The 24,058-nt window shown below is 38.9% G+C and overlaps 1 protein-coding gene across 1 annotated transcript in view; it reads right to left on the minus strand.

Annotated features, from left to right (window-relative positions):
• The window catches only part of CAMKMT (calmodulin-lysine N-methyltransferase), a 427,363-nt gene that overhangs the window by 48,183 nt on the left and 355,122 nt on the right, over positions 1-24,058 (minus strand). The window contains exons 4-7 of the mRNA XM_008050222.2: positions 21,786-21,846; positions 19,768-19,822; positions 18,647-18,710; positions 10,107-10,173 (exon numbers count right to left, since the gene is read on the minus strand). Of these exons, the coding sequence (XP_008048413.1) occupies positions 10,107-10,173; positions 18,647-18,710; positions 19,768-19,822; positions 21,786-21,846 (247 nt within the window). The remainder of the gene's footprint in view (positions 1-10,106; positions 10,174-18,646; positions 18,711-19,767; positions 19,823-21,785; positions 21,847-24,058) is intronic.

Here is a 24,058-nt window from a genome sequence, read left to right on the forward strand (position 1 = left end):
TACTTGGAAGGCTGAGGTGGAAGTATTGCTGGAGCTCAGCAGGTCGAAGCTGGGGTGGCCGTGAGTGTGCCACTGCACTCCAGCCTGGGTGATGGAGCGAGACTCCAACTCAAAAAAATAAATAAATAAGCAAGAAGATGCAGTGAATGGAACTGGCCTTAATGCACGGAAGTCTGGACAACTTTTAAAAAAAAATTTATTTTTTACTACGTAACTTTTAATTGACAGTGTCTTGAAAACTATGGAACGCTTTACAAATTGGCATGTCATCCTTGTACTGAGGCCATGCTAATCTTCTCTGTGTCGTTCCAATTTTAGTATATGCGCTGCAGAAGCGAACATGTCTGGACAACTTTAAAGCATTGGAATACTATAGAATGTAATCAGAAACTCTCTGAGAGAACTCTCTAGTTCAGTGGTTCCTAAGTGAGGGCTTCAGACCAGCACATCAGAATCACCTGTTAGAATTGCAAAATCTTGGCTGGGTGTAGTGGCTCACACCAGTATTCCTAGCACTTTGGGAGGCTAAGTCAGGAGGATTGCTTGAGGCCAGGAGTTTGAGAGCAGCCTGGGCAACAGATTGAGACCCCATCTCTAGAAAAATAAAATAAGAAATGCAAAGTCTTGGGCACCACCTCAGTCTCTCAGGGGGTGGGGTCCAACAATCTGTGTCATGGCAAGTCTTACTAATAATTATAAGAATAAAGTTTTAAAACTGTTGCTCAAGCCTATCACTTATACGTCTGGACTGACTTTAAAGCTGATCCCAGCGTCTCTCTCTCTCTCTCTCTCTCTCTCTCTCTCTGTGTGTGTGTGTGTGTTGGTATTTAACTGAAATAAATGTATCTCAGAGTTCAAAAGAAAGAGAGATTGACCCAACATTCAATCTTCCTCTCATGTTGGTGACCGGTATATTCTGCACTGGTTATAGAGGACTGGTAAGGGTTTTGAGATCTTGAAATGAAAGGTACTAATTATTTTACTAATTATATTTTCCATCTCAAATATCTCTGATTCTATGATTATGACAGCTGATTAACTTACATGGTAGCAAAACAAAGTCACAACAAAATATTAGAATGAATGGATTGGAAATTGCAGCTCTACTCCATTTGATATGAAATAAAAAAATTAATTGCTACTTTTTGGTGTTTTCATTTCTTTTTATTCTTTTTATATTTTTAAAGCTTGTATGCTTTCAAGCATGGTGTGTTTTTTTTGAGTTGGAGTCTCACTCCGTTGCCCAGGCTGGATTGCTGTGGCACGCTCATGGTCACTGCAGCCTTCACCTGCCGGGATAAGGCAATCCTTCTGCCTCAGCCTTGCAAGTAGCTGGAACCACAGGCATGCACCACCATGCCCAGTTAATTTTTTAAATTTATTGTAGAGACAAGGTTTCGCCAAGTTGCCCAGGCTGGTCTCAAACCCCTGGGCTCAGACAATCCTCTCGCCTCCACCTCCCAAAGTGCTGGGATTACAGGCATGAGCCACCACGCCTGGCCTCATTTTTAAATGAGGAAATTTGTTCTTTCTTGCCACTCTATCTCAAACTGTCACAAAATAATGAGGCAAAAAGTGTTCTGGTCTAGAATTATGGTAGCAGTGTAGAGTGACCCACCAGAAGGTGATTTAAAAGATAAGTTTCTAAATCCTTTGGAGCAGCTATCATGTCAGTGATATTAAAATCTGACAACAATTACACATTAAAGAAAACTTTGGGTCAATTTTACTGGTGAATATCAATGCAAAAGACCCAGATAACAACATACACTACTGGTAGGAATTAAAAGTGGTCCAGCCACTTTGAGAAACAGTCTGGTCATTTCTCAAAAGTTTAACTATAGAGAAATGAAACTTGTCACAAAAACTTGTACACAAATATTCATAGCAGCATTATCCATACTAGCCAAAAATGAAAATGACCCAAATGTTCATCAATTGATGAATGGATAAGTAAAATGTGGTATTTTCGTACAATGAAATATATTCAGCCATAAAAATGAATGACAAATATCCTGATACATGCTACAACATGAATGAACCTCAAAAACACTATGTTAAGTGATAGTCATTTTGGGAGGCCAAGGCAGGATGACTGCTTGAGCCCCAGGAGTTTGAGATCAGCCTAGGCAACACAGTGAGACCTCATCTCCACAAAAAATGAAAAAATTAGCCGGATGTGGTGGCATGTGCTTGTATCCCAGCTACTCAGGTGGTTGAGGTCAAGCCTGCAGTGAGCCATGATAGCACCACTGCACTCTAGCCTGGGCAACAGAATGAGAACCTGACTCAAAAAAAAAACAACAAAGTGATAGAAGCCAGACTCAAAAGACCACGTACTGTATGATTCCACTTATGTGAAATGTCCAGAATAAGCAAAGGCATAGAGACAAAGCATAGATGAGTGACTGCTAACCCTAGGAGGGAGGAGAGGGGAATGGGCATAGGGAGTGATGGCTAATGGGTGTGGGTTTCTTTTCGGGATGATGAAAATATTCTAAAATTGTGATGGTTGCACAACTCTGAATATACTAAATGCCACTGAATTGTATACTTTACATGGGTGACTTGGATATCATGTGAATTATAGCTCAGTAAAGTTACTTTAAAAAATCTCAGATAACATATTATTAGAATACAACAGCATATTAAGAAAAAGAATTAAGCCACCATGACCAAGTGACTAGAAATATAGAGATATTTTAATATTAGAAAAACTGTTAATATGATTTGTTATAGTTACAGGTGAAATAAGAAAAGCAATTTGAATATCCCATAGATGCTGAAAAAGACATCTGCTAAAGTTCCATATTTATTTATTGTAAAAATCTCTTAAAATAGGAATCAATATAAACATTCCTTAAAATAAAAATATTATATATTTTTTAATGTTAGTATTTGTTTTGTTTTGTTTTGTTTTTTTGAGTTGGAGTCTCACTCTGTCGCCCAGACTGGAGTGCAGTGGCCGCTCCCGGCCACCGCAGCCTCGCCTGCTGGGCTCCAGCGATCCTTCCGCCTCAGCCTTCCAAGTAGCTGGAATTACAGGCATGCACTACCACGCCCGGCTGATTTTTTGATTTATTGTAGAGATAAGGTCTCGCTGCCCAGGCGGGTCTCGAACCCGCGGGCTCAGGCAATCCACTCACCTCAGCCTCCCAAAGGCGCGGGATTACAGGCTGAGCCACCGAGCTCGGCTAATGTTAGTATTTGTTAATATTAAAATATTATCTATTTCTCAACTCAAAAGCTAATGTATACTTAATGGTGAAACATGAGTGGATTTCCAACAAATTCAGACTCAAAGATGTCTATTATTTAATAACTATTATGGAAGTTTTTACCCAAGAAAATTATACAAGAGAAAGAAAAAGGAGGTATAAGAATCGGAAAGAAGTCAAATTTGTCATCATTTGCAGACAATGTGATTGTTTATTTGGAAAACTTGAGAGAATAAACTGACAAACTATTAGAAAGAATAAGATCTCATTGAGGTGACTAAACAGTTACTATACCAAACCCCTTACTCTGTGTGTGTGTGTGTGTGTGTGTGTGTGTGTGTGTGGTGTGTGTGTGCGCGCATGTGTGTGTATGCAAATACAACCAGTTAGAAAATATAATGGAAGAAATAGGACCAACAAAAAGGATGATTCCCAAAAATAAACTTAAGAGAAGTGAAAATGCTAGTGAAACACCTAAAAAAATTAAATAAAAAAAAAACAACCTGTTCTTGAATAGGAAGACTCAAAGTTTTAAAATTTTCAAGTCTTAGTGAGTCAATTTATGAATTTATTCCTATCTCAATGCAAATGCCAATATAATAAAAATACAAACAGAATTTTAGAAAATTGTTAAAAGAAAGAATAATGGCATTAATCTCAGATATAAAAATATATTACAAGGTTATAGTCACAAAATTACAGTTTGGTAAGCAAAATAAATAGACAAAATCCATGTCTAAAAATTCATTTTATTGATACACTTTTTTTTTTTTTGGTCAGAGTCTCGCTCTGTTACCCAGGCTGGAGTACAGTGGCATGCTCCCGGCCACCGCAGCCTTGACCTGCTAGGCTCTGGCGATCCTTCCGCCTCAGCCTTCCAAGTAGCCGGAACTACAGGTTTGCGCTACCACACCCAGTTAATTTTTTTGATTTATTGTAGAGACGAGGTCTTGCCAAGTTGCCTGGGAGGGTCTCGAACCTGCAGGCTCCGGCAATTCACTCGCCTTGGCCTCCCAAAGTGCTGGGATTACAGGCTGAGCCACTGAGCCCAGCTGATATACTTTCAAATGTATAATTTATGTACAGATGTGTTTCACTGCAGCATTGCCTGTAATCGTCAAATACTGAAAACAAATTCATGTCCATTATTAAGGTAAAAAAAGGTTATTTGACAATAAATTATGATGTGGCCATTCTTTAAAAAAAAAGGTAAACAACAACTTAGGATAAACTCATTTGAAAATAAATACATTTACTGATATTGAACTTCTGTGATATAAAATTCGGTGAAAGGATAAATATTTTTCTCTTAAAACCAGAAGACATTTTCACAGAGAATACAGTAGTCTGCACACCTGGCTATCAGTATAGAACCTGACCTATTTTTGGTGGAGAGATTTTTGACCTTGGTAAAGAGTAGAGGTTGCAAATCCAAAGAATCAATATGAAGTTATTCTAAATAAAAAGATCTTAATTTTTAATTTACTGCAGTTTAAGAGAGTCCCTAAAAAAATACAGTATCCCCCAATTTAAAAATATCTGGCTATTTTAATATAAAAAGGAGAAGTCTATCAAAATTTCTGCAACTGGGTAACATTTCTAAGAGAGTTGGTTTCTTCAGTGCAAAACACTACATAGTAGGGACATAAGTTCTTCCATGAACTTGTCAAGCAAATCAACAGTGCTACGTTAGTCACTGGAAGTACACATAGTAATTTCATTTTGTCATATCCAAGAAAGCACAGAAGGGAATAGGAGTGTGACATCTCTAGCATTCTCAGCAGTTCTCAAGCTTCTGTTACTATAATTCTAGCAAAACTCACCAACAGGTATATTTTATCAGAAAATTTCTTAAAGAGAGTCCTCAGCTTCCTTATCTAAGTTACCTTCTACTAACCTTCCTCTTCAACCTGACAAAGAACAGATAAATGCCTACTCACGCTGTCAGTTTGTCTACAGACACTGCATGTGCATGCCCGAGAAGAAGCCAATCCTGAAATGAAAGTCAGCTATCTGATAGAAAAACTGATGTCTGAATCTTTGGAGCTTGACTTCTGTCTCCTAAAAATTGTTTGGCTTCATAAACCTTATGGACTCATGTCTTTCAAAATGTGCTCCAAATACAGATCTTAAAAGCTCTCGAATACCAAGGATAAAGTATACTAATTGCTTCAGGGAGTACAAACACATATTAAGCAGAATCCTTGCCTTTGAGAAAATTATTGTTTCTCTCCCTAAGATGTAAACGCCAAGAAACTCAAACTTTCTCAGTCAAACACTACAACTCTAACAACTAGAATGGTACTTGGCAAATGGAAGGTGATCAAAATATTTGCCAACAAGTCAGTGAACATGGAAACAAAGTCAACATGAGAATATGCCATGTTAAACAGTGGTGCTATTCTAAGGCCAGCAAAAGTTAAAAGAAAGAGATTAGGGTAGGCCAAAATAGTCTGAGAAGGTGGTGGGGGTGGAGTGGGGATGGGAATGGTAGTTGAAAGACTTAGATGGAGAGGAAGAGGGGAACAAGTTGGTCAAGACTAGAGATGGAAAGACCAAATGTGTGGGGAGGTGAGAGAGGAAGCTAGGGTGACCGGAGGAGAGAGTGAAAGCTGGAAGGGATGAGGAGAAGAGGGAAAATCAGCCCTTGCATCCCACTTGGTCGCAATGTACATTTAAAAAATCATTTTCTACATCCTCAGTGTAAGCTCTAAAGGGCACAGAGCCTCAGAGAAGGCATACATCTTAAAAAGCAATGGGAGCAAGAGCCAATCCTGGGGGCCCACATAAAGGTAAAATTTGGGTTATAAAAAAGTTTGAAATAAGTTCCATAGCTTACTAAAACTTATGGTTTATCAGGGAATAATATAAGTCACAAGCCTAAATTCACTAGTAACCGTCACACAAAGATAAACTCTTTTTTCCCCCTATTTTTATAGGTTTAAGGTATACAAGTGTAGTTTTGTACACAAAGATAAACTCCTAAGTGAAACTTATTTTTAACAACACAGTGTATGATGACCATTTATGTACCTAACCCTGAATGGTACCCCATAGCTTTAAAAAAACCATAGCAAGGTAAATTTAATAGATTTTATTGAAATTATAACTTTTAACTAATATTAACCAGAGAATGACGCTATTTGCTAATTCTGGAAGACCTAGAACTATGTAGACGTCAAAAGCTCCAAATGAGTCTTTGTCAGACAGTCACAATTGTGAAGACAGCTTCAGATAAACCCAACAATTGATATGCTGTAAATATCCTTGTTCTTTCATCAGTCTCTAGCTAAATTTAGTGGCACGGTTCCCTTTGTTCAAGAATTACTCTGGATAACTCCATATTTATATTCCCAAAGGCAGAGTACTTTAGACATATTTATTAAACAAGCTGGCTGCATGGATGGCCAAATGAATAAGCCATTAAATGACTGTATTAAGATCTCTGAGATGTAACGCTGCACATATGTGGATCCTAGATCCAGCCAGGGCTAAGACTTCCTGACTAACATGTCCTTCATATTCGGTAACAATCAGACTGGGATTCAAATGGTCAGAAGAGGCAAGAGAGTCTTCTATACAAAGGAGGAGAGTTACTCTAGGCAAGGATGGTGGTGCTTGTGAGAGCAGGGCCGGATTCTCTGTGAAGAGAATGAAGTCCCTTACAGGGCCCTTCAAGGAGCCCTTGTAATGTGTTCCATGGTCACAGACTTCTGTAAAACTTACCAAAGTAAGACATAATCAAAATCATGCTTCTAAAGAGGGCCCTCAAATCAAGTTGCAGGCTCCATGCAACCTGGCTCTGCCCCTGCTTAACGGGTCGGAAGAGGATGGCAGTGGGACGTATGCTGATAACCACTGAGAATATTGTCAGAGCAGTGGGAACCAGAGCTTGGGTGCTAGCAAATTTCTGGGCAGTCTATTTCTTTTTTAAAACACCATTTCTAGGCTCACAGTTCTCATATCACGACTTTCCTTTCAGCTTATACGTCTTCTTTGCAAATGAAGTCACAAGAGACATTCAGCTGTTACAAACTTCATGTCAAGCTTTGAAGTGCTTTTTAATAGCAGAAATATTTGGCTCACGTGTGGGCTTTGTAACTATGGTAAATACCTCTTAGTTATCTGTCGCTACTGTTATTCCACACCTCCAATTTGGAGGAGACATTCTGCATATGCATTGAGGCACTAAAAAAGAATATTGAACTATATCTTAGCTCTTTTGTGAATGGTTTCCTTTTATTTCTTCTCTCATGGAACTAATACTTTCATCACACTGTGCTGGTTATGGGTGGGAAAGCGGTGGATGGAGAGGGAATACTGATTATTACATCACTGGTTGGCAGTTTCTCTTGCTTCTTGACAGTTAAGTGGTCAAGTATCTCCTAATATAAGATCAAGGCATTTCAAGGACTGACTCATCCCTCTGTTTCCGAAAAAATACCGTAGTAGACTTTGGACAACATGCTTGCAGTGGCTAAAGGCAAAGAAACTTACCAAATTCATGAGACAAAAACAGAAAAAAAAAAAATCTCATCCTGGAAGCTTCTGTATGACTGTTGACATATAGATTATATGTCCATGTACATATCAGAACAATATATTTAGAAATAGCACTTTGAGAACAGAAAAATAGGAACAAAGGCCATGAATTAAGCATACAGGATATGTCCTGTGTTGAACAATGACATTTTGCTTCTTTATATAACTTAATTATTTTACAAAGAGATGATGGAAAATACTATTACACTTCATAAGTTAAACACTTGACATTTTTATTCCTCAAAATGCAACATTTTAGAAGTCTAGATATGTTTATTAATTAGTGATTATTAACACCCAGTAAACAACATTATGTCTTGTAAAAACACAATCTCACTTCACAGCATGAAGCTGAAATCTATTATTCCCTGATTCCATATGCTGAAATACACTCAAATGGTCACAAATGACCTTAAGCATTAAATACATGTAAATGAGGACAACACAGAAAATGCACTTTTGATTGATAACTAAAAGACCAGGTTGAAAATCATGTCTAAAACTGAAGTCCTCTCCAGAAGGGGGTGGCCATCTGCCCTGTGGAGGAAAGGCTGGCCTAAGAATGAAGAACCAGCCAGGCTCGGTGGCTCAGCCTGTAATACCGTGCCTTTGGGAGGCTGAGGTGAGTGGATTGCCTGAGCCCATGGGTTCGAGACCCGCCTGGGCAGCAAGACCTCATTTCTACAATAAATCAAAAAATCAGCTGGGCGTGGTAGCGCATGCCTGTAATTTCGGCTACTTGGGAAGGCTGAGGTGGAAGGATCACCGGAGCCCAGCAGGTCGAGGCTGCGATGGCCGGGAACGGCCACTGCACTCCAGTCTGGGCGACAGAGTGAGACTCCAACTCAAAAAAAAAAAGAATGAAGAACCCACAGGTAAGGGGACCCCTTCTCTCCCCTGCAACCTGCTCTAGGTCAGCTGGCAAACAGAATTGGTTTGCTCATGTATATGAGAAACCCAGAGCATGTTGACCTCTGAGCGATCAGCCTACTCTGAACATTTTCATGTAGGGTTTTAAAATATATATATGGACACTTCATTACATTCACCAACTAATAAAAAAATATATATTGCTATTCCATAGCCTCACGCCAATGTGTGGACCACACTGGCTTTGAAACATTGTAGCTATCCATTCATCTCTTTTCTTTTTTTTTGAGAACTAGTCTCATTCTGTTGCCTGAACTGGAGTGTAGTGGCATGATTACAGCTACTGCAGCTCGAAACTGCTGGACCCTGGTAATCCTTCCACCTCAGCCTTCCAAGTAGCTGGGACTATAGTCATGCGCCACCACGCCTGGCTAATTTTTTGTTTTTTAATTTACTGTAGAGTTGAGATCTCGCCATGTTGCCCAGGCTGGTCTTGAACTTCTGGGCTTAGGCAATCCTCTTGCCTTGGCCTCCCAAAGTGCTGGGATTACAGGCGTGAACCACCGCACCCGGCCTCTTTTCTTTTTTAATAACACTGGGCAGGTAGGGTAGGTGGGAGCATGTCCTCAACACTGTGAAAACTCAAAATACTAGAGGAAGACAGATTAACAGCAATGAATAAAATAATTAATTTTAAATGGAATTGTTCTTCTAATAAAGTCTGTGCTTCAATACGTGAGAAAAATTGCACAAATATAGATATGCCATGTGCATACTATTACATGATTATTCATTTCTCTAGGTCCATTACTAACAGGGCAAAAATAAAATGGAGCATCACAGAACACACCATTTCTCCTAGTTTGGATAAGAATGAACAGAATCTAAGAGCATGAACATGTAGTCTATTTTGAAATGATGGACTAGACCAGGCTTTCTCGGTCTTGGCACTTGACATTTGGGGTCAGATGCTTCTCTGCTGTAGGGGACTGTCCCGTGCACTGGTGGATGTTTAGTGGAAACCCTGGCCTCTACCACTAGATGCCAGTAGCAACACTCCCCCCTTTCCTCTCAAGTCATGGCAATAAGAAAAATGCCTCTAGAGAATGCCAAAAGTCCCCTGGGAGGCAACGCTGTCCCCAGGTAGAGAATCCCTGGAGAAGAGTGATTGAAGGAGTTCCCAGGCTGGCCTTCTCTCAACCTATATTGTATAATCTCAACCCACAAATCACCCCCAACCCAGTGTTTAATATGTTCAGTTTTCTCATCTGTTAATTGGACATAATGAGAGTGTCTGCTTGCCTCTTAGGGTTCTTGTGAGTATTACACAAGACAATGCATATAAAGTGTTTAAAACAGTGCCTGACACACAGTAAGTGCTCAATAAATGTTAGCTATTTTTATTTTTAATAGTCATCCATGGTATCAAGAAATGCAGTTTCAGCTTGAGTGTTTTAAAGCAGAAAGGTATCTTACCAGCTTGATATTTTCTGAGTCTTCAACACACCAGCCTGCTGATTCCTTGTGATGATATCTTGTACATCTACAGGATGCAGTTAAGAAAGCGTCTGCAGTGATTACCAATAGACTAAATAATAATTTTTTTTTAAAAAGCCCCCAAACACAGCAATCTTCTTATCATATTTGAATGCAACACAGTGAAAAGAAGAGCTATAGGGTGTGAGGCAGGAGATGGGACCAGCTCTGGCTCTACCATGAACTCACCACAGGCAAGCTCTTTTACTTCCCTGGGCTGCAGTTACCTTCAGGTAGCACCATGGCAAGACCCAGAGTCATGGGTACTGCTGGGAATGACTGTCCCATAAGTGCCATGCCCCACTTGCTTAAAAGAGCAAGGAGTAAGCCGAGCTCGGTGGCTCAGCCTGTAATCCCACGCCTTGGGAGGCTGAGGTGAGTGGATTGCCTGAGCCTGCGGGTTCAAGACCCGCCTGGGCAACTTGGTGAGACCTCATCTCTACAATAAACCAAAAAATTAGCTGGGTGTGGTAGCGCGCGCTTGTAGTTCCAGCTACTTGGAAGGCTGAGGCGGAAGGATCGCCGGAGCCCAGGAGGTGGAGGCTGCGGTGGCCGGGAGTGGCCATTGCACTCCAGTCTGGGTGACAGAGTGAGACTCCAACTCAAAAAAAAACCAAAACAAAACAGAGCAAGGACTACAAAGGCAAACATCGCTCAGCCAGCGGGAAGGGCAATGGCAGTCTTCCAAGAGTTTCCGGGTTGAAGTCTTTCCAGTCTCCTAAACACAGTAGGGAGGCCGGGGAGAAGCAGCAGGGAAAGACTTGGGAGGAAGTGAGAAGAAAAAGATGGAGGAAAGCTTGAAGAATCTTTGAGAGAAAATGAATTACCGAAGAAGAAAATCGATCTAGTGAAAGGTCCCCTGAAGAACTGTCTTTACTGACTTATCTTTGGCTGTTGGCCATCTGCTGGCATGTCAGGACTTGTATAAAAGAACCACATTTATGGAAGAGACGTTTTGGGGAGCTGGTTCATTATCTCACACAGTGACATCTTTTAAGAGATGGGAATGATTATCAGGCTTCAACAACAGGAAAGGCTGGACTGCAGATCAACTGATGTTGTTTCCACTTCTGGGCGCAACAAATCTTATAGCTGTTGGTCTTTCTCTCTTTGCTCTGGCCCCTATGCAACGCGGAGCCAAGTGTGTGACCCAATGCTAACAGCCACGAGGGTTTCCTATAGCATATATTTTCCACACTGACCTCTATTCCTGGCTTTGTCATCTTTTCCTGGCTTTCTAATTTCCAATTGCTCTCGTTTCTCATTTATTTTATATGGCATATTCCATGTGTCACTGCAAGAAGTCTCAAAATCCCTCTTTAGAATAAGGCAGGTTTAAATAAACAAGAAATAAAATAATTCCGTGAAGAATGCAAGCTGTACTAAATTGGGCCCATGGGGAGGACACCAAGCAGACGAGCGATGTTCTCCTATTGCTCAGAAAAACAGATTTCCTGAATGCTCAAAGCAAGCATTGGCCAAGGTCTCCCTGCAGAAACAGAGCCACAGGACTTTTTAACCCAAATCCCTGCTTGAACCACCAGACACACCCATTTCTTTGAGTGAATAAGCAGGTACTGTGATAGCTTTCTTCCCCAAGGAGTGGGTAGGAAAAATCAATTAGGTCTCCTAATGAAGGGCTTTGTTGAGGTTTACAAAAGTGCTATAATGCAGACTTTTTTTTCCCGGGTGAACTTTCCTGTATGCAAATTAAATACCGTTAAATTACATTCATTAAAAAAATAAAAGAGACTAATTTGCCTAGTTGTTTTGATTAACTAAAATGACACATCGGCCTACAGTTCTGTCTATTTCAGGAAGGAAGTATTTCAGGAAAGTCTTCTAAATGAAATGTCTTGCAGAAAAGGACAGCTGACATCTTTATTCTGAGAAGAACAAAATTAGTAAAGAGTCAACTGACAACTGTTTTTGATTAAGTTCCCCCACACTCCAGCCACACCCTACTCAGGGTTGCCATGGCATCCAACCACAAGCCATAATGTGCCTGGTACACCTGTAGCGTCGTATGAGTACATGACTAATCTATCAAGCAAAACATATTATTTTGTTAGTGGAGGTAATACTTCTTATAAAATAGTCGCAGGGAAGTTAAATTATATAACTCGGTAAACCTATTAATAATTTTTAGTAAACATCTTAACACTATATACTTTTATACAATTTATAAACCTGTGACTCCAGGTGGTCAGGCTGAAGCAAGCATATATATTTATATTCTAGAAGCTATTTTTTAAAAATAAAAAAATTCACAGCAGTATTTAGGCTGCTTTATTTTTAGAACCGGGCAGGAAATATATTTTGTGGTTTAGGAAGTGTTTTTAAATATATTAAAACAAGTACAAAGATTTTAAAGATTGGCAATCATATTGTGAAATATTACCTTAAGAGATATATTCTGATATCCTGGCTCCCACCCTTTACTTTAGGTCAGATTTTGACGGTTCTTCTGGATGGCACGGTGTCCAGTAATAGATTTTATCATTCTTCCGTGTCACCTCAGGGTAATAAAGGAAATCCAATCAAATTGAGTCAATATGTCTAGGATAGTGTTCAAGAAGACAGACCAAATCGTGTTTTCTGAACTACACCCACCTTCTGAAAGAGTTCAGTGGGAGGAGCTGGCTGCAAAAAAAGCCTTAATGTGATTTCTGATTAAATGAATACAGAGCAATTACTTCCAATCCCCTTGTCTGAGCAACTGACTGCCAGAGTTACAGGATATGAGTATGTGGCTAAAAGGAAACCAGGATTCTATCTCTAAATTTTTTTTTCTCAAATAATGCACTGTTCAGAAGTGGGGCTCCATTTAATTTTGTCTTGGTAGATTTTTATTCTTAAAAAATATATTTTTAGGTCAGGCTTGGTGGCTGAGCCTGTAATCCCAGCACTTTGGGAGGCTGAGGTGAGTAGGTTGCCTGAGCCCGCGGGTTCGAGACCCGCCCGGGAAGTGTGCACTTGCAGTTCCAGCTACTTGGAATGCTGAGGCGGAAGGATTGCCGGAGCCCAGCAGGTCGAGGCTGCAGTGGGCTGGGAGCGTGCCACTGCACTCCAGTCTGGGTGATGGAGTGAGGTTCCAACTCAAAAAAAAAAAAAAAAAAAAAAAAAAAATATATATATATATATATATACACACACACACACAATAGTAATAACTGTCATTTCAACAAATTATGTATTTTATTTACATATAGCATATTGTTTAAATATTAGCCTCTTCCTGCAATTAGCGATCATTATATTTATCAGTAGTTGTATATACATTTTGAGAGTTGACGTTGTTCTTTAAGCAAGAAAGTATTTTAAAAATAATAACACTGCGATTCACAAAGCACTGCCTTCTTGGTTAATGTAATTTTTATTTTCATTGGAATACCAGAAGTGAGGATAGGAAACTATGAGATGATTGTATGAATTCTATATATTTTGACCTCTGAACTTTTAAAATAAAATGCCTGATGTGGCGATATTTACTAATTTGAGTCTACAAAATTTTTTTTTTTGAGTTGGGGTCTCACTTTGTCACCCAGGCTGAAGTGCAGTGGTAGCATCACGGTTCACCAAAGCCTCAACTTCCTGGGCTCTGGTGATCCTTCTGCCTCAGCCTCCTGAGTACTGGTACTACAGGCGCATGCCACCATGTCCAGCTTATGTTTTGATTTTTTTGATGAGACGAGGTCTTGCTATGTTGCCCAGGTTGGCCTCGAACTCCTGTGCTCAAGCAATCCTCCCACCTTGACCTCCCAAAGTGCTGGGATTACAGGCATGAGCCATCATAACCAGCTACTGCAAAATATTCTTAAATGTGCTTCTTACTCTAATGAATTGAAAGGATGACACTGAGGTACTATGAGCTCTCTGTCAATAATGCCAACTGTTCACTTTATGGACTTTTCTTCCAGAGGTTGATGAGGAAATGCAAGATGACATGCACCAAATCATTTTAGCTTTTGGTGAAACAGAATAGTTTAATGGGGGACAAAAACTCACACAAAACATAAGTTTTGAGATCAGATGAAACTGGTTTCTAGGGCTGGTTCTGATGCTTAGTGGCTGTGTGTCCTTGGGTAAATTAACCACTCTGAGCTCTATCTCTAAAACAGAAATAATGATACCTCCTTAATGGGCTTAGTGGAGTGTCACATGATAGGCCTGACACATGGTAGGTGCCTAACTCATGTCAATTCATTATCCTTTTTCATAACTCAGGCAAAAGCTTGGATAGGATGAAGAGGCTGGTGATATAAATAAGGTTGGGCAGTTAATGCTTTATTTTCTTGCCCTGTGGCTCCAAATTAATTATGTGAACTCTATAGTGTAAAATTTAAATAACTAGAAGGAATCAAAGAACTTCCCTGTAGTTTTTCAGTATCTTTCACATTTTTAAATGTGTTCTAGGTCTAGGCAAAAATTTGTGTCCCACAAGGCCAGGGACTAGTTTAGCACCTGAAATGGCATGCCATTAATACTGGTTGCATTATTCTATTCTTTTCTTCCTTCTTTTTTTTTTACTTTAAAATATATATATAAAGTAGAGATGAGGCTTTCCTCTGTTTTCCAGGGCAGTCTCAAACTACTGGCCTCAAGTAATCCTCCCGCCTCAGTCTCCCAAAGTGCTGGGACAGGCGAAAGTCACTGCACCGAGGCTGATTACAATGATTTTAATCTAATTTTAAAAGATACTTGTTGAGCTCCTACTCAAGGTGAGGCACATAGAGTTGACTTAGGACATGGCTGATGACAGTACAGCTGGCACTGAACTTGGAGGAGGGGGCTTGGACACAGGAAGATGGCCTGGGGGTTCCAAGTTGTCAACCATCCATAGCACAGGCTGCACAGCCCACATGAAGCTTTATTGATTGATTACTCAAGTCAGGGATTCTGTTAAATAAAAATAATGTTAAACCTGGGGTATCGCCTTTAAGAAGCATGGGAGACATCAATTTTTGGAGAGTGCTATGCTCAAGACCATGTCCAGACTACCATGGAGATAAGATGCCTGGGTCAGGGGCATAGAGAATTGGGTCACCAAGCACTGAGATTTTCTCCAGAGGACATGCTAGGCATTTACTAAGGAAGCAATCAAAGCAGAGTACTTGTGCTGGGTGAACTGGTCATTGTAGCTAGAGAAGATTGCTCGCCTTTAGAACGTCTACTTGTAATCATTATGATTTGGAAGAGGCTTAGCATCAGTAATAACTCAGGATACCATTTCTCTCCCCTCTTCTTGTCATCACCAGCTACAAACCTTATTGAGTAACTATTATCTGTGGGCAGTTGGAGATTTCTTTGGCAATGCCAAAGAAAAAAGAACTCATTTCACACTATTTTAGAATGAACTTGAGAACTGGGTGAACCAAGTGATCCCTTCTCTAATTTTCTCCCTTTGTTCTCTTGGGGTACAGATAAAATGGCATCTATAGTGAGGGGCAGCTCTCAGGGAGGGGGACGCTGGGCTAGACCCAGCAATACAGTTTAAGGACCAAGGAGACCTTAGGGAAAACTACCCATGAATCTAAGAAAATATTCAGGACTTACAAAATTCATTTTTACCTCAAGTCTTAATCTCTTATCAGATATCTCTGTTTAATAAATCTCAGATCAACATCTAGCTTTCCAGGGTTGAGGTAGAGAGCTTGAGAAGACATAGGCAATCCATCTGATACATTTTAGGGAGATAATAAATAAACTCACAACTGGTTGACATGCTTCTGTGACATAAAGATTCAGAACTAATCCATTCATGGCTTCACATATTTAAAAAAATAGAAATAATAGAAGATTAAAAGGAAGGCACAGAAAATGCTATTTTTTACAGAATCTTAGAAGCTTAAGAGACTAAGAAGTAAGACTCAGTTGGATTCATTAAATTCAGAAGCCAAGAACAACAAAAATAATTTTTAAAATGATGAGAATAATATACAGGCCAATACTCAGATGTAATGTGCCATTGCCAGGTCGATTTCCAATTACATTTCACTGATGTATTCATTTGTTTCTTAATGTGCTCATCTTGTCCATTAAGAATAATTAGCAGCTTTGCTTAGAGATTTTCTGGCTCCTGGCAATGTTTCTCCCCTTTTTTTGTTGACATCCACTTTTACTTTTTAGAAAGTAATTTTTGAATAATATCCTACAACTGCTGTATAATTTAGGTTTCCTAAAATTTTAAAGGAAAGATGTAAACAGTAATTTTTAAATGAGTTTGTTTCAATCTATATGCATCAATAGTATGTGATTCAGGGAATTTGTTACTCTTACAGAAAGTGGCCACACAGATAGGAAAAAAAATTCATTCATATTAACCTCAGTCAGTAAAACAGATTACGACAAATGCCAATTGTAAGCTCTGCTAGCAAATCAAGAATAACATTAGTATTAAAAGCAGGAAAAAAACACACTGCCAATTTTAAGGCTTTCTGCATGCTTTTTTCTCTTAATTAAAAAACATTAGATCTAGTGACAACAGGAAAAGGCACACAAACATAGAACAACTGCACGATGGAAACTGAACTCCATCAGGGAAGTCTTAAGATGAAATAAAACACACTACCAGTTCTGGTCTGCATCCTGAAAGAAACTACTTTATCTACATTGTAAAGTTCTTCCCCTCCTGCCCGTTGGCACCCTGCTATATTAAACCCATTGTAAAACCCAGCACAATAAAGCACTCTCAGGGCTGAGCTTCTGGGGACCAAATGTTAAAAATCCATTTTCTTGGGAGGGGGCTGTACCAATCATTTCTTTGAAAAGCTGGCAGGATGAATACGGAATCTGAGATTTCCTCTCTGATTTCAAGAGCTGGCATGGCATCTTTACTGTTTAAAGCTAAGGTGTGTTAATTAATGACATTAGCATTGCCTCCCTTCTTGGGAAGCTCTGTGGCTCAATAAGAATGTGAGTACAATTAAATTTACAGACTGACTACAGATGTTTCGCATAGTTTGATAAAAGTTCTAATTGGTTTCTGATGCTATTAAATCAGACACCTGCTGACTTGAGAAAAACCTCAGGTTTCTGGGCCCAATCTGAAAGTTTCCATGGCTAAAATAACCTTTTCTTGTCCAATAATCCTGCTCCTCCCCGGCAAAGAAGCATCTGTTGGGGCTGAGCTGGCATACCTGGGCTTCCTCTTGCTGTGTTCCCTGACATAAGGAGGAGGAGCACAGTGAAATGATACAGGCACAGCATAACTCAGAATAGAGCACAGTGAATGAAACAACACCAGCTCATCTTCAGGAATATTTTGAAAAACTTGCGACAGTCTCAAGAACGTGATTAAAATCCTGCATTTTAAAAAAGGAAGCACCTTTTGTGATCTCTTTCCCTTGTGTGAAAGGCCAAGATTGTGATTGGCTGTTTTTCCTTCCTGAATTTTTTTTTTAAGTCTGTCAGGCAATTAGCTGGGTGGGGCTGTGTAGAGCACACAAGTGCTACTGAACAATGTTCGCTACTGTGCCCCTTGTGTCTCCTTGCTCCTGTTCCAGCAGTCGGATGGAGCTGCTGCAAATTTTATTTTCAAAAAGATTATAGAGCAGAGGTAGAAAAATGAACATTGAAAATAGGTTTGATGGGAGATGCCACAAAATCAAAACTGCTTTGGCATTTTAGGGGCTTCACATTCAAATAAGTAGATTGCCTCCCTCCCGATGTAAATGTAAGGTGCGCGTGTGCGCGCGCACACACACACACACACACACACACACACACACACACACACACAATCCAAAGCAAACATATCTTCTTCCACTTTTCTTCTCTGTTTCTAACGGCTGCTAACTGCCCCTGAACAAATCAGCTCAGCTGCTAAAGTAGCCACAAATTATGCTTGCTTTCTTAGTTAAAGTACAGTTCAATTTTCATGAACTCTGTGTACATACTAGGAAAGCATAATCTAATATAATGGGTTTGGAACTATAATAGCATAGCAGGAAAAAAGAGATAGATTTATAATCCTAAATAAAAAGAAAGAATGAAGAACTGATAGCTGTTTCCAGTGTGGGATACAGGTAGACTCCTCCACAATTAGAGAGGCACAATATTACATGGTACATACAATATCAAATGTATAAAAGGTAATAACAAACATGAAGCTAGGAGTCACATTTCCAAGCAATATCCAATACCACAAATTATTAAATAATTTATTTCATACTAGCAAATTTCAATGGAAATAAAAGGTCAAGATTGCTTAAAAATTCTTATGGAAAACATTTTCTTACTGCTTTGAGAAATCCACAAAACATATGTTTTGTCTATAAAAAATCTATTGAAAGGGAAAAAACCACATAGTTGTATGCAATGAATTCATATATTTCCACTTTTTCTTAATTACTTATCGTGTGTGTGTGAGGGGGAACTCTCTTTTTATACCCCATGCTGTCTTTCTTTATATCAATTGTTCCTCAGCCGGGAAAAAGGAATGAGCACAACAAACCCGTTTTCTATCTGAATAAGGATACTTCTGATGGCCTTTTCATTCCCATCAGTTAACAGAACTTCTTTGACATCTGCAGAAATAGCAACCTGAAAAAAAAAAAGGGAGCACAGCAAACAATGAGCAAATATGCTTGTCTGTGTGGAAGTGAAGACAGGAGTGACAAGCCTTCAGTATCATGCTTCCTCACCTATTTCTCTGTAACAATCTTCAATCTTTTTTCATTTTATGTCTGCATTATTTTAATCATTCAATCAAATCAGTCAATACTTTTATCATTCCATTTGCGGGAGCCTCTATCTTGCTATCATTCTGTTCGGTAATTGCATTGTGACAGCGGATGATGGTATTCTGAGAGGCTTTCATTTGTGGGCTTCTGTTTATCTAGTAGAGCCATCATACAAGGCTGTCACTCTGCCTTTCAGCTTGCTTCTGTCTGACTGCCTGATGCCCTTCATATAACTTTGCATTGCAGGCAGATGGCTTTGTGAGGGTAATTTTTTTGTGAGCTTTGACATGCTCGCACATTGGGCTGTAACCTCGACACATTGTATAAGAGCGACAGGTTTGTCAAATGCCAATCAGTGTAACAATATGCTTTTATTTGTAGAGACATAAAAACTTGTCTAATGCACTGTGCTGCTACATAATATCTCCTGAATACATGACTCAGAACCCAGAGAATGGGGAACGACGTTCCTGAATGGCCAATCTAATTCAAAAGAATCTAATTACTGAGCGCTCTGGATCATGTTTGTTGGTATAATAATGCAGGCAAAACATTAGCAGCAATATCATGGTGCTCCAACTGTGATTCGCCAGGCTATTCCTGTATCTTAGCAAATGGGACTATAATCTGAAAAAAAAAAAAAAAAAAGCTTTCGCTATGGCAAAGAAAGACTGCGAGGCCTGGAATGTCACAACAAGCGATATTGACTACACTGAGGTAAAATGTTGCTGCTCATCGAGGCAACCATAAAATCAATATGATCCGAAAGTAAGTCAATCTAGAAGGTCTCTCAAGACCCGGCAGCTTGACCGCAGCTGATGCTGTTGACGGTTCTCTGACCCAGCAGTTGGAGGCCCTGGAACATTTTTCCTTTTGTTTCTCCCTCTGAATGGGATTGGAATTGAGAAAAGACCTACCATGAGCCCAGCCAAGCATGTCATGCCACCCCCTAGCTCACACACAGCAAGGTCCCTGAAAGAGAGAAAAGAAATGGTAGAACCCATACAAATTAGATGAAAATGGTCAGAGAGATATATATGTTACAAGAACAAATTGCCATCTGCAGTAAGAACGGCGCTACCAGGAAGTTGTAGGGACATGACTAGGCTACCTCATGTCGTTTTGCGTTTTAAAAATAATTATGAAATAGAAAAGTCACAAAGCAGGCAAATCAGTGGGGGTTCCCTCATTAGTGTTCACTGCAACATTACCACCGCTGAGCTGAAAAATCTGAGAAGGTTCCCTTTTTTTCCCTTGTCAATGGCGCTGTCTTTTAGAACTAAACTAGCTAGAGTAGCGAAAGATAATTGTTAGGAACGGATAACACTGTTAATCCACATTCATTCCTTCAAAAACAGTTAGACAAGTAAACGAAGAATATATATGAGTGTGTATATACCTATATTATAGTCACATACACACAACATACACACAAATAAATGCAATCCAGTATTTAAAAAGAAAAATTCCAAAACAAACGCAAACTGTTCTTTATGATCAGTCCCCATAAAGAACAATTACACAAAGAGCATTTAGCAATTAACACTTACATCACAATTGACCCCAACACAACACAGTGAATAAACAATGCAGGGACATAATATGGCTAAACCAGCAAACCCAGGCTAAAGTAATGAGCGGACTCTGACTTCACTGCTCAGAGGTAAAACAGCTCAGGGGTTAAAGCTGACCGTCTAGTGTGGCACTCTGCACTCACCTTTCCCTTTGTGCCTAAATATCAGCCCTCAATGTGTGACATTCTCACCCTGGCCCACTGCTGGCTGATTGGTGCTCCGGTCAAGCTTAAGCACAGCGAGATGAGCACATGCCAGACTCCAGGGTAGCTCTGCAGCCCAATTCAAAACTGCCCTGGTCTCATTTTATATGCTTAGACTCTTCAGGCTGTTTCCTCTTCCCAGTTAGGGAAGTTTATTACCTCAAGAGGAGGGAAAACAAACAAAAAGCAACATTAAAAGGGCGGAGCAGTGGGAATAGGGAGAGGGAGAGGGGAAGCCAAGCAAGCATATTCATATTTTGAAACACACTTAATGAGTGTTCAGTTGTTCAAAGCAATTATAGTCTGGTTGGTAAATATGGACCCACAGAGCTTCAAAAAAAATACATATTATTGACCCAATCTTCTATGTCATATTGTTGCACACCATGATCACTAAGGGTTTATTTGAACTCATAATGGAAATTCAGAAAGTATACATTGGATGACTTTTATAAAATGAGAATTAAAATGGAAAACCTATATTTTCTGGGTCTACCAAACATCTTTAGAATGTTCAAATAAAAGGATTTTTTTTTCTTTTTCATACATCCTGTCCATGGGTTTGATCTATAAGGCACACTAATAGTTGAAAACACTTATTTCCATAGCATGGATCTGTAATGGTAATTTATATTTCCCAAATATATATTGTTAGGTATATAAATAAAAATATCTCTAAAACCAGGATGAGATGGCATCTTTAAATAATAGCTGTGAGGTATTTATTTATCAAATATTCTGCAGCAATTTCCCTAGCGGAAGTTTAAAGAATGTCTTTATTGGTTTTTTGTTTTTGTTTTTTTGACCTTCACAATCAGTAAGGATTGATTGGCGCTTCACTTTTGTTTCCCCCAAATCAAAGTGAAATAAAATGCCTTGAGTGGAAATCAAAAGCCTTTGACATACAGAAAGAAGCTCGCTGTGCAATATTAGTACCCAAAGGCAATACTGATTTCTTTTCAGAAGCAACATGTGTTCATTGTGAACTTTTTTCCTTTCTTTCTGTTTTTCTTTGCTTACTTGCTTTCTCTTTCCTTCTTTCTTTCTTTTTTTCTCTCTAACAATTTAATTTGAAGAATGCAATCATGGCCATTTACAATATGCAGATTCAATATCCACTATGGGCTAAAAAAGTATCTTTTAAGTGTAGCTCTGTACCTGAATATATCACTATGCTTGAGGCAGTAGTAAGCCAAAACCTCTTCAGATGGCCAGATGCCTAGAAAACACAAGAGGAGAGACTTTTTGATTACAGAAGTCATTCTGTTAAGAAACCGTCTTTAAAAATAATGTCCAATACAAGCGATTTCAACTTGAATCGTACTTAGCATAGTTATTACTTGTAATATGTCATACCACATGAGTTTCTTTCCTTGTTATTTTTATAATGATGAGTTTTATAACCCTTTTCCCCAGGATAATAAAATATTCTAAATAAATTATACAAGTGGAAATCATGAATAGTAAAAACAATAACAGCCAAAGTTACAAATATCAAAAGTTAAATTTTGATGGCACTTCAGATAGGTCTTAATCTTGTTCGCATACAATTAATAAGCATCTGTTGATGACCTACTATATATGTAGCCAATGTTAGGCAAAAACAAATGGAAAAATCACTTTAGAGAAGCAAATAAAACCATTGAGGTCATTATACTTTGTTGTTTGATTCCCTATTAATGGTTTTAAATATACACAATTATTTCCATTCTTTAATTAAAAACTCAAACTGGAGTATAAAATTATAACATTTTAATTTCACCAACTTGGGCACATCTTTCAATATAATAATCTTACCCACCAGTTACATGGATGGGCATTTTCTACAATTATCACCTCTAAATCATAGACTTAGAAGACTTAGTCTTCATGAATAAATACGAATTGCCTAAAGACAATTCTAGTTGTTATCAGAGATCAGTAGGATTATAAGTACTTTTAATTTTTTTATTTATACTTTGTTTTGGATTTTCCAACATTTTTACAAGGAGCATGCATTATGCTTATAATTAGAATAAACCATAGCCCTATACGATGATGATTTCCCCGAGTGATCAGACTGGAAGATCAGGCAGGGCACCCATCCAGTGCTGCCTGAGGTTGAGAATGCCACGTGGTTCTGGGAAGAGCCGCAAGTATCCTCTGTCTCAGCACCAAGCACTCTGCTGATGAGTCTTGATGCGAGGTTGAGACATCTAAAAAGAGTTTCATTTATTCCTTCCCAGATGAATCTCCAACTTCAAGGAATAAGAAATGCAAACATTTCAGAGATGAAGATGTCAAAAGATGTTAAGTAAAATCCTAAGAGATTCATTGGGGGATGATGCAAACAGCAATGAGGTGACTTCACGGAGCACTTGCTGAAGGAAAGTCCAGCGAGGTGTACGTTCTGTACACTTTTGTACGTTTCTGTAGAAGTGACATCTTTGAGGATCAACAAGGAAAACCAGCAAGAAGTATTTGAAGTCCAATTTAGGAAGACAGAAAGATAGTGGAGTGCCGTAGTTAAGATCACAGGTATTCTGGAAGTATACTTGTGGAGTTCCACTCCCAGCTCTGCCATTCCCTAGCTGAGTGCCTTTGGATAGGTTACTTAACTTCTCTGTGCCTCAAGCTCCTCATCTGAGAAATATCATCATTTCAGCCTCAATCCCACAGAATTGCTGTGAGGATTAAATAAGTACATTGCATGTACTATGTTTAGAACAGTTCCTAACTCATAAGAAACGCAAGAGAAAGAAAACTATTGTTAGCGTTATTCTCTTACAAAGGGGGATAGAAAAGTGGGAGAGAGTCTTTGTGAATCCCAAATAATTTTCTAGATAACTAGAACAGAGGGAGAACCATTTTGACCTGCTCCTGTTCTTGGGCTTTGGTATGACTCCAAAGTCCTGATACTTGGCATGTCTCCACATTAAAAGAACTCTATAAAGACCAAAGTACATCATAAAATTCTCTGAAGGAAGAGCAGAAGACAGTGCTCTCCACCAAGTAGATGTAATCACCTCAATAATGAATTTCTTTATGCCTTTACTAGGGCTTTGAGGTTTTAAAAAAATAATGATAGGGAAAGAGTATTTAACTAAAGTTTAAGCCTTGATTAAGCACAAAAATGTGACTTCTAAAATGCATAGTCTTTTGTAATAGTCTTATAATTTTTTCAAAAAATTATAGAGGTTGGTTTTTAACAAAATTAAATACAAAAACGCAAAGAACAAAGTAAAAAAAAAAGTCACCTAAAATTCCACCACTAGGATATAATCACTGTTAACATTTTGGACACGATTCCAAAAGATCTTTCTAGGCATGAAGATATTTTACATAAATGGGATTTTTTCATGCAGGTATTCAATAATCTGATTTTGCCTCACTTAATATGTGGTAGAAACTTCACATAAAAATAAAAATATACTCTACCTACATCACTAATT

The sequence above is a fragment of the Carlito syrichta genome, unplaced genomic scaffold, assembly GCF_000164805.1.
Source record: "Carlito syrichta isolate Samal-C Ts95f unplaced genomic scaffold, Tarsius_syrichta-2.0.1 Scaffold143284, whole genome shotgun sequence".
NCBI classification, from domain to species: Eukaryota; Metazoa; Chordata; class Mammalia; order Primates; family Tarsiidae; genus Carlito; species Carlito syrichta.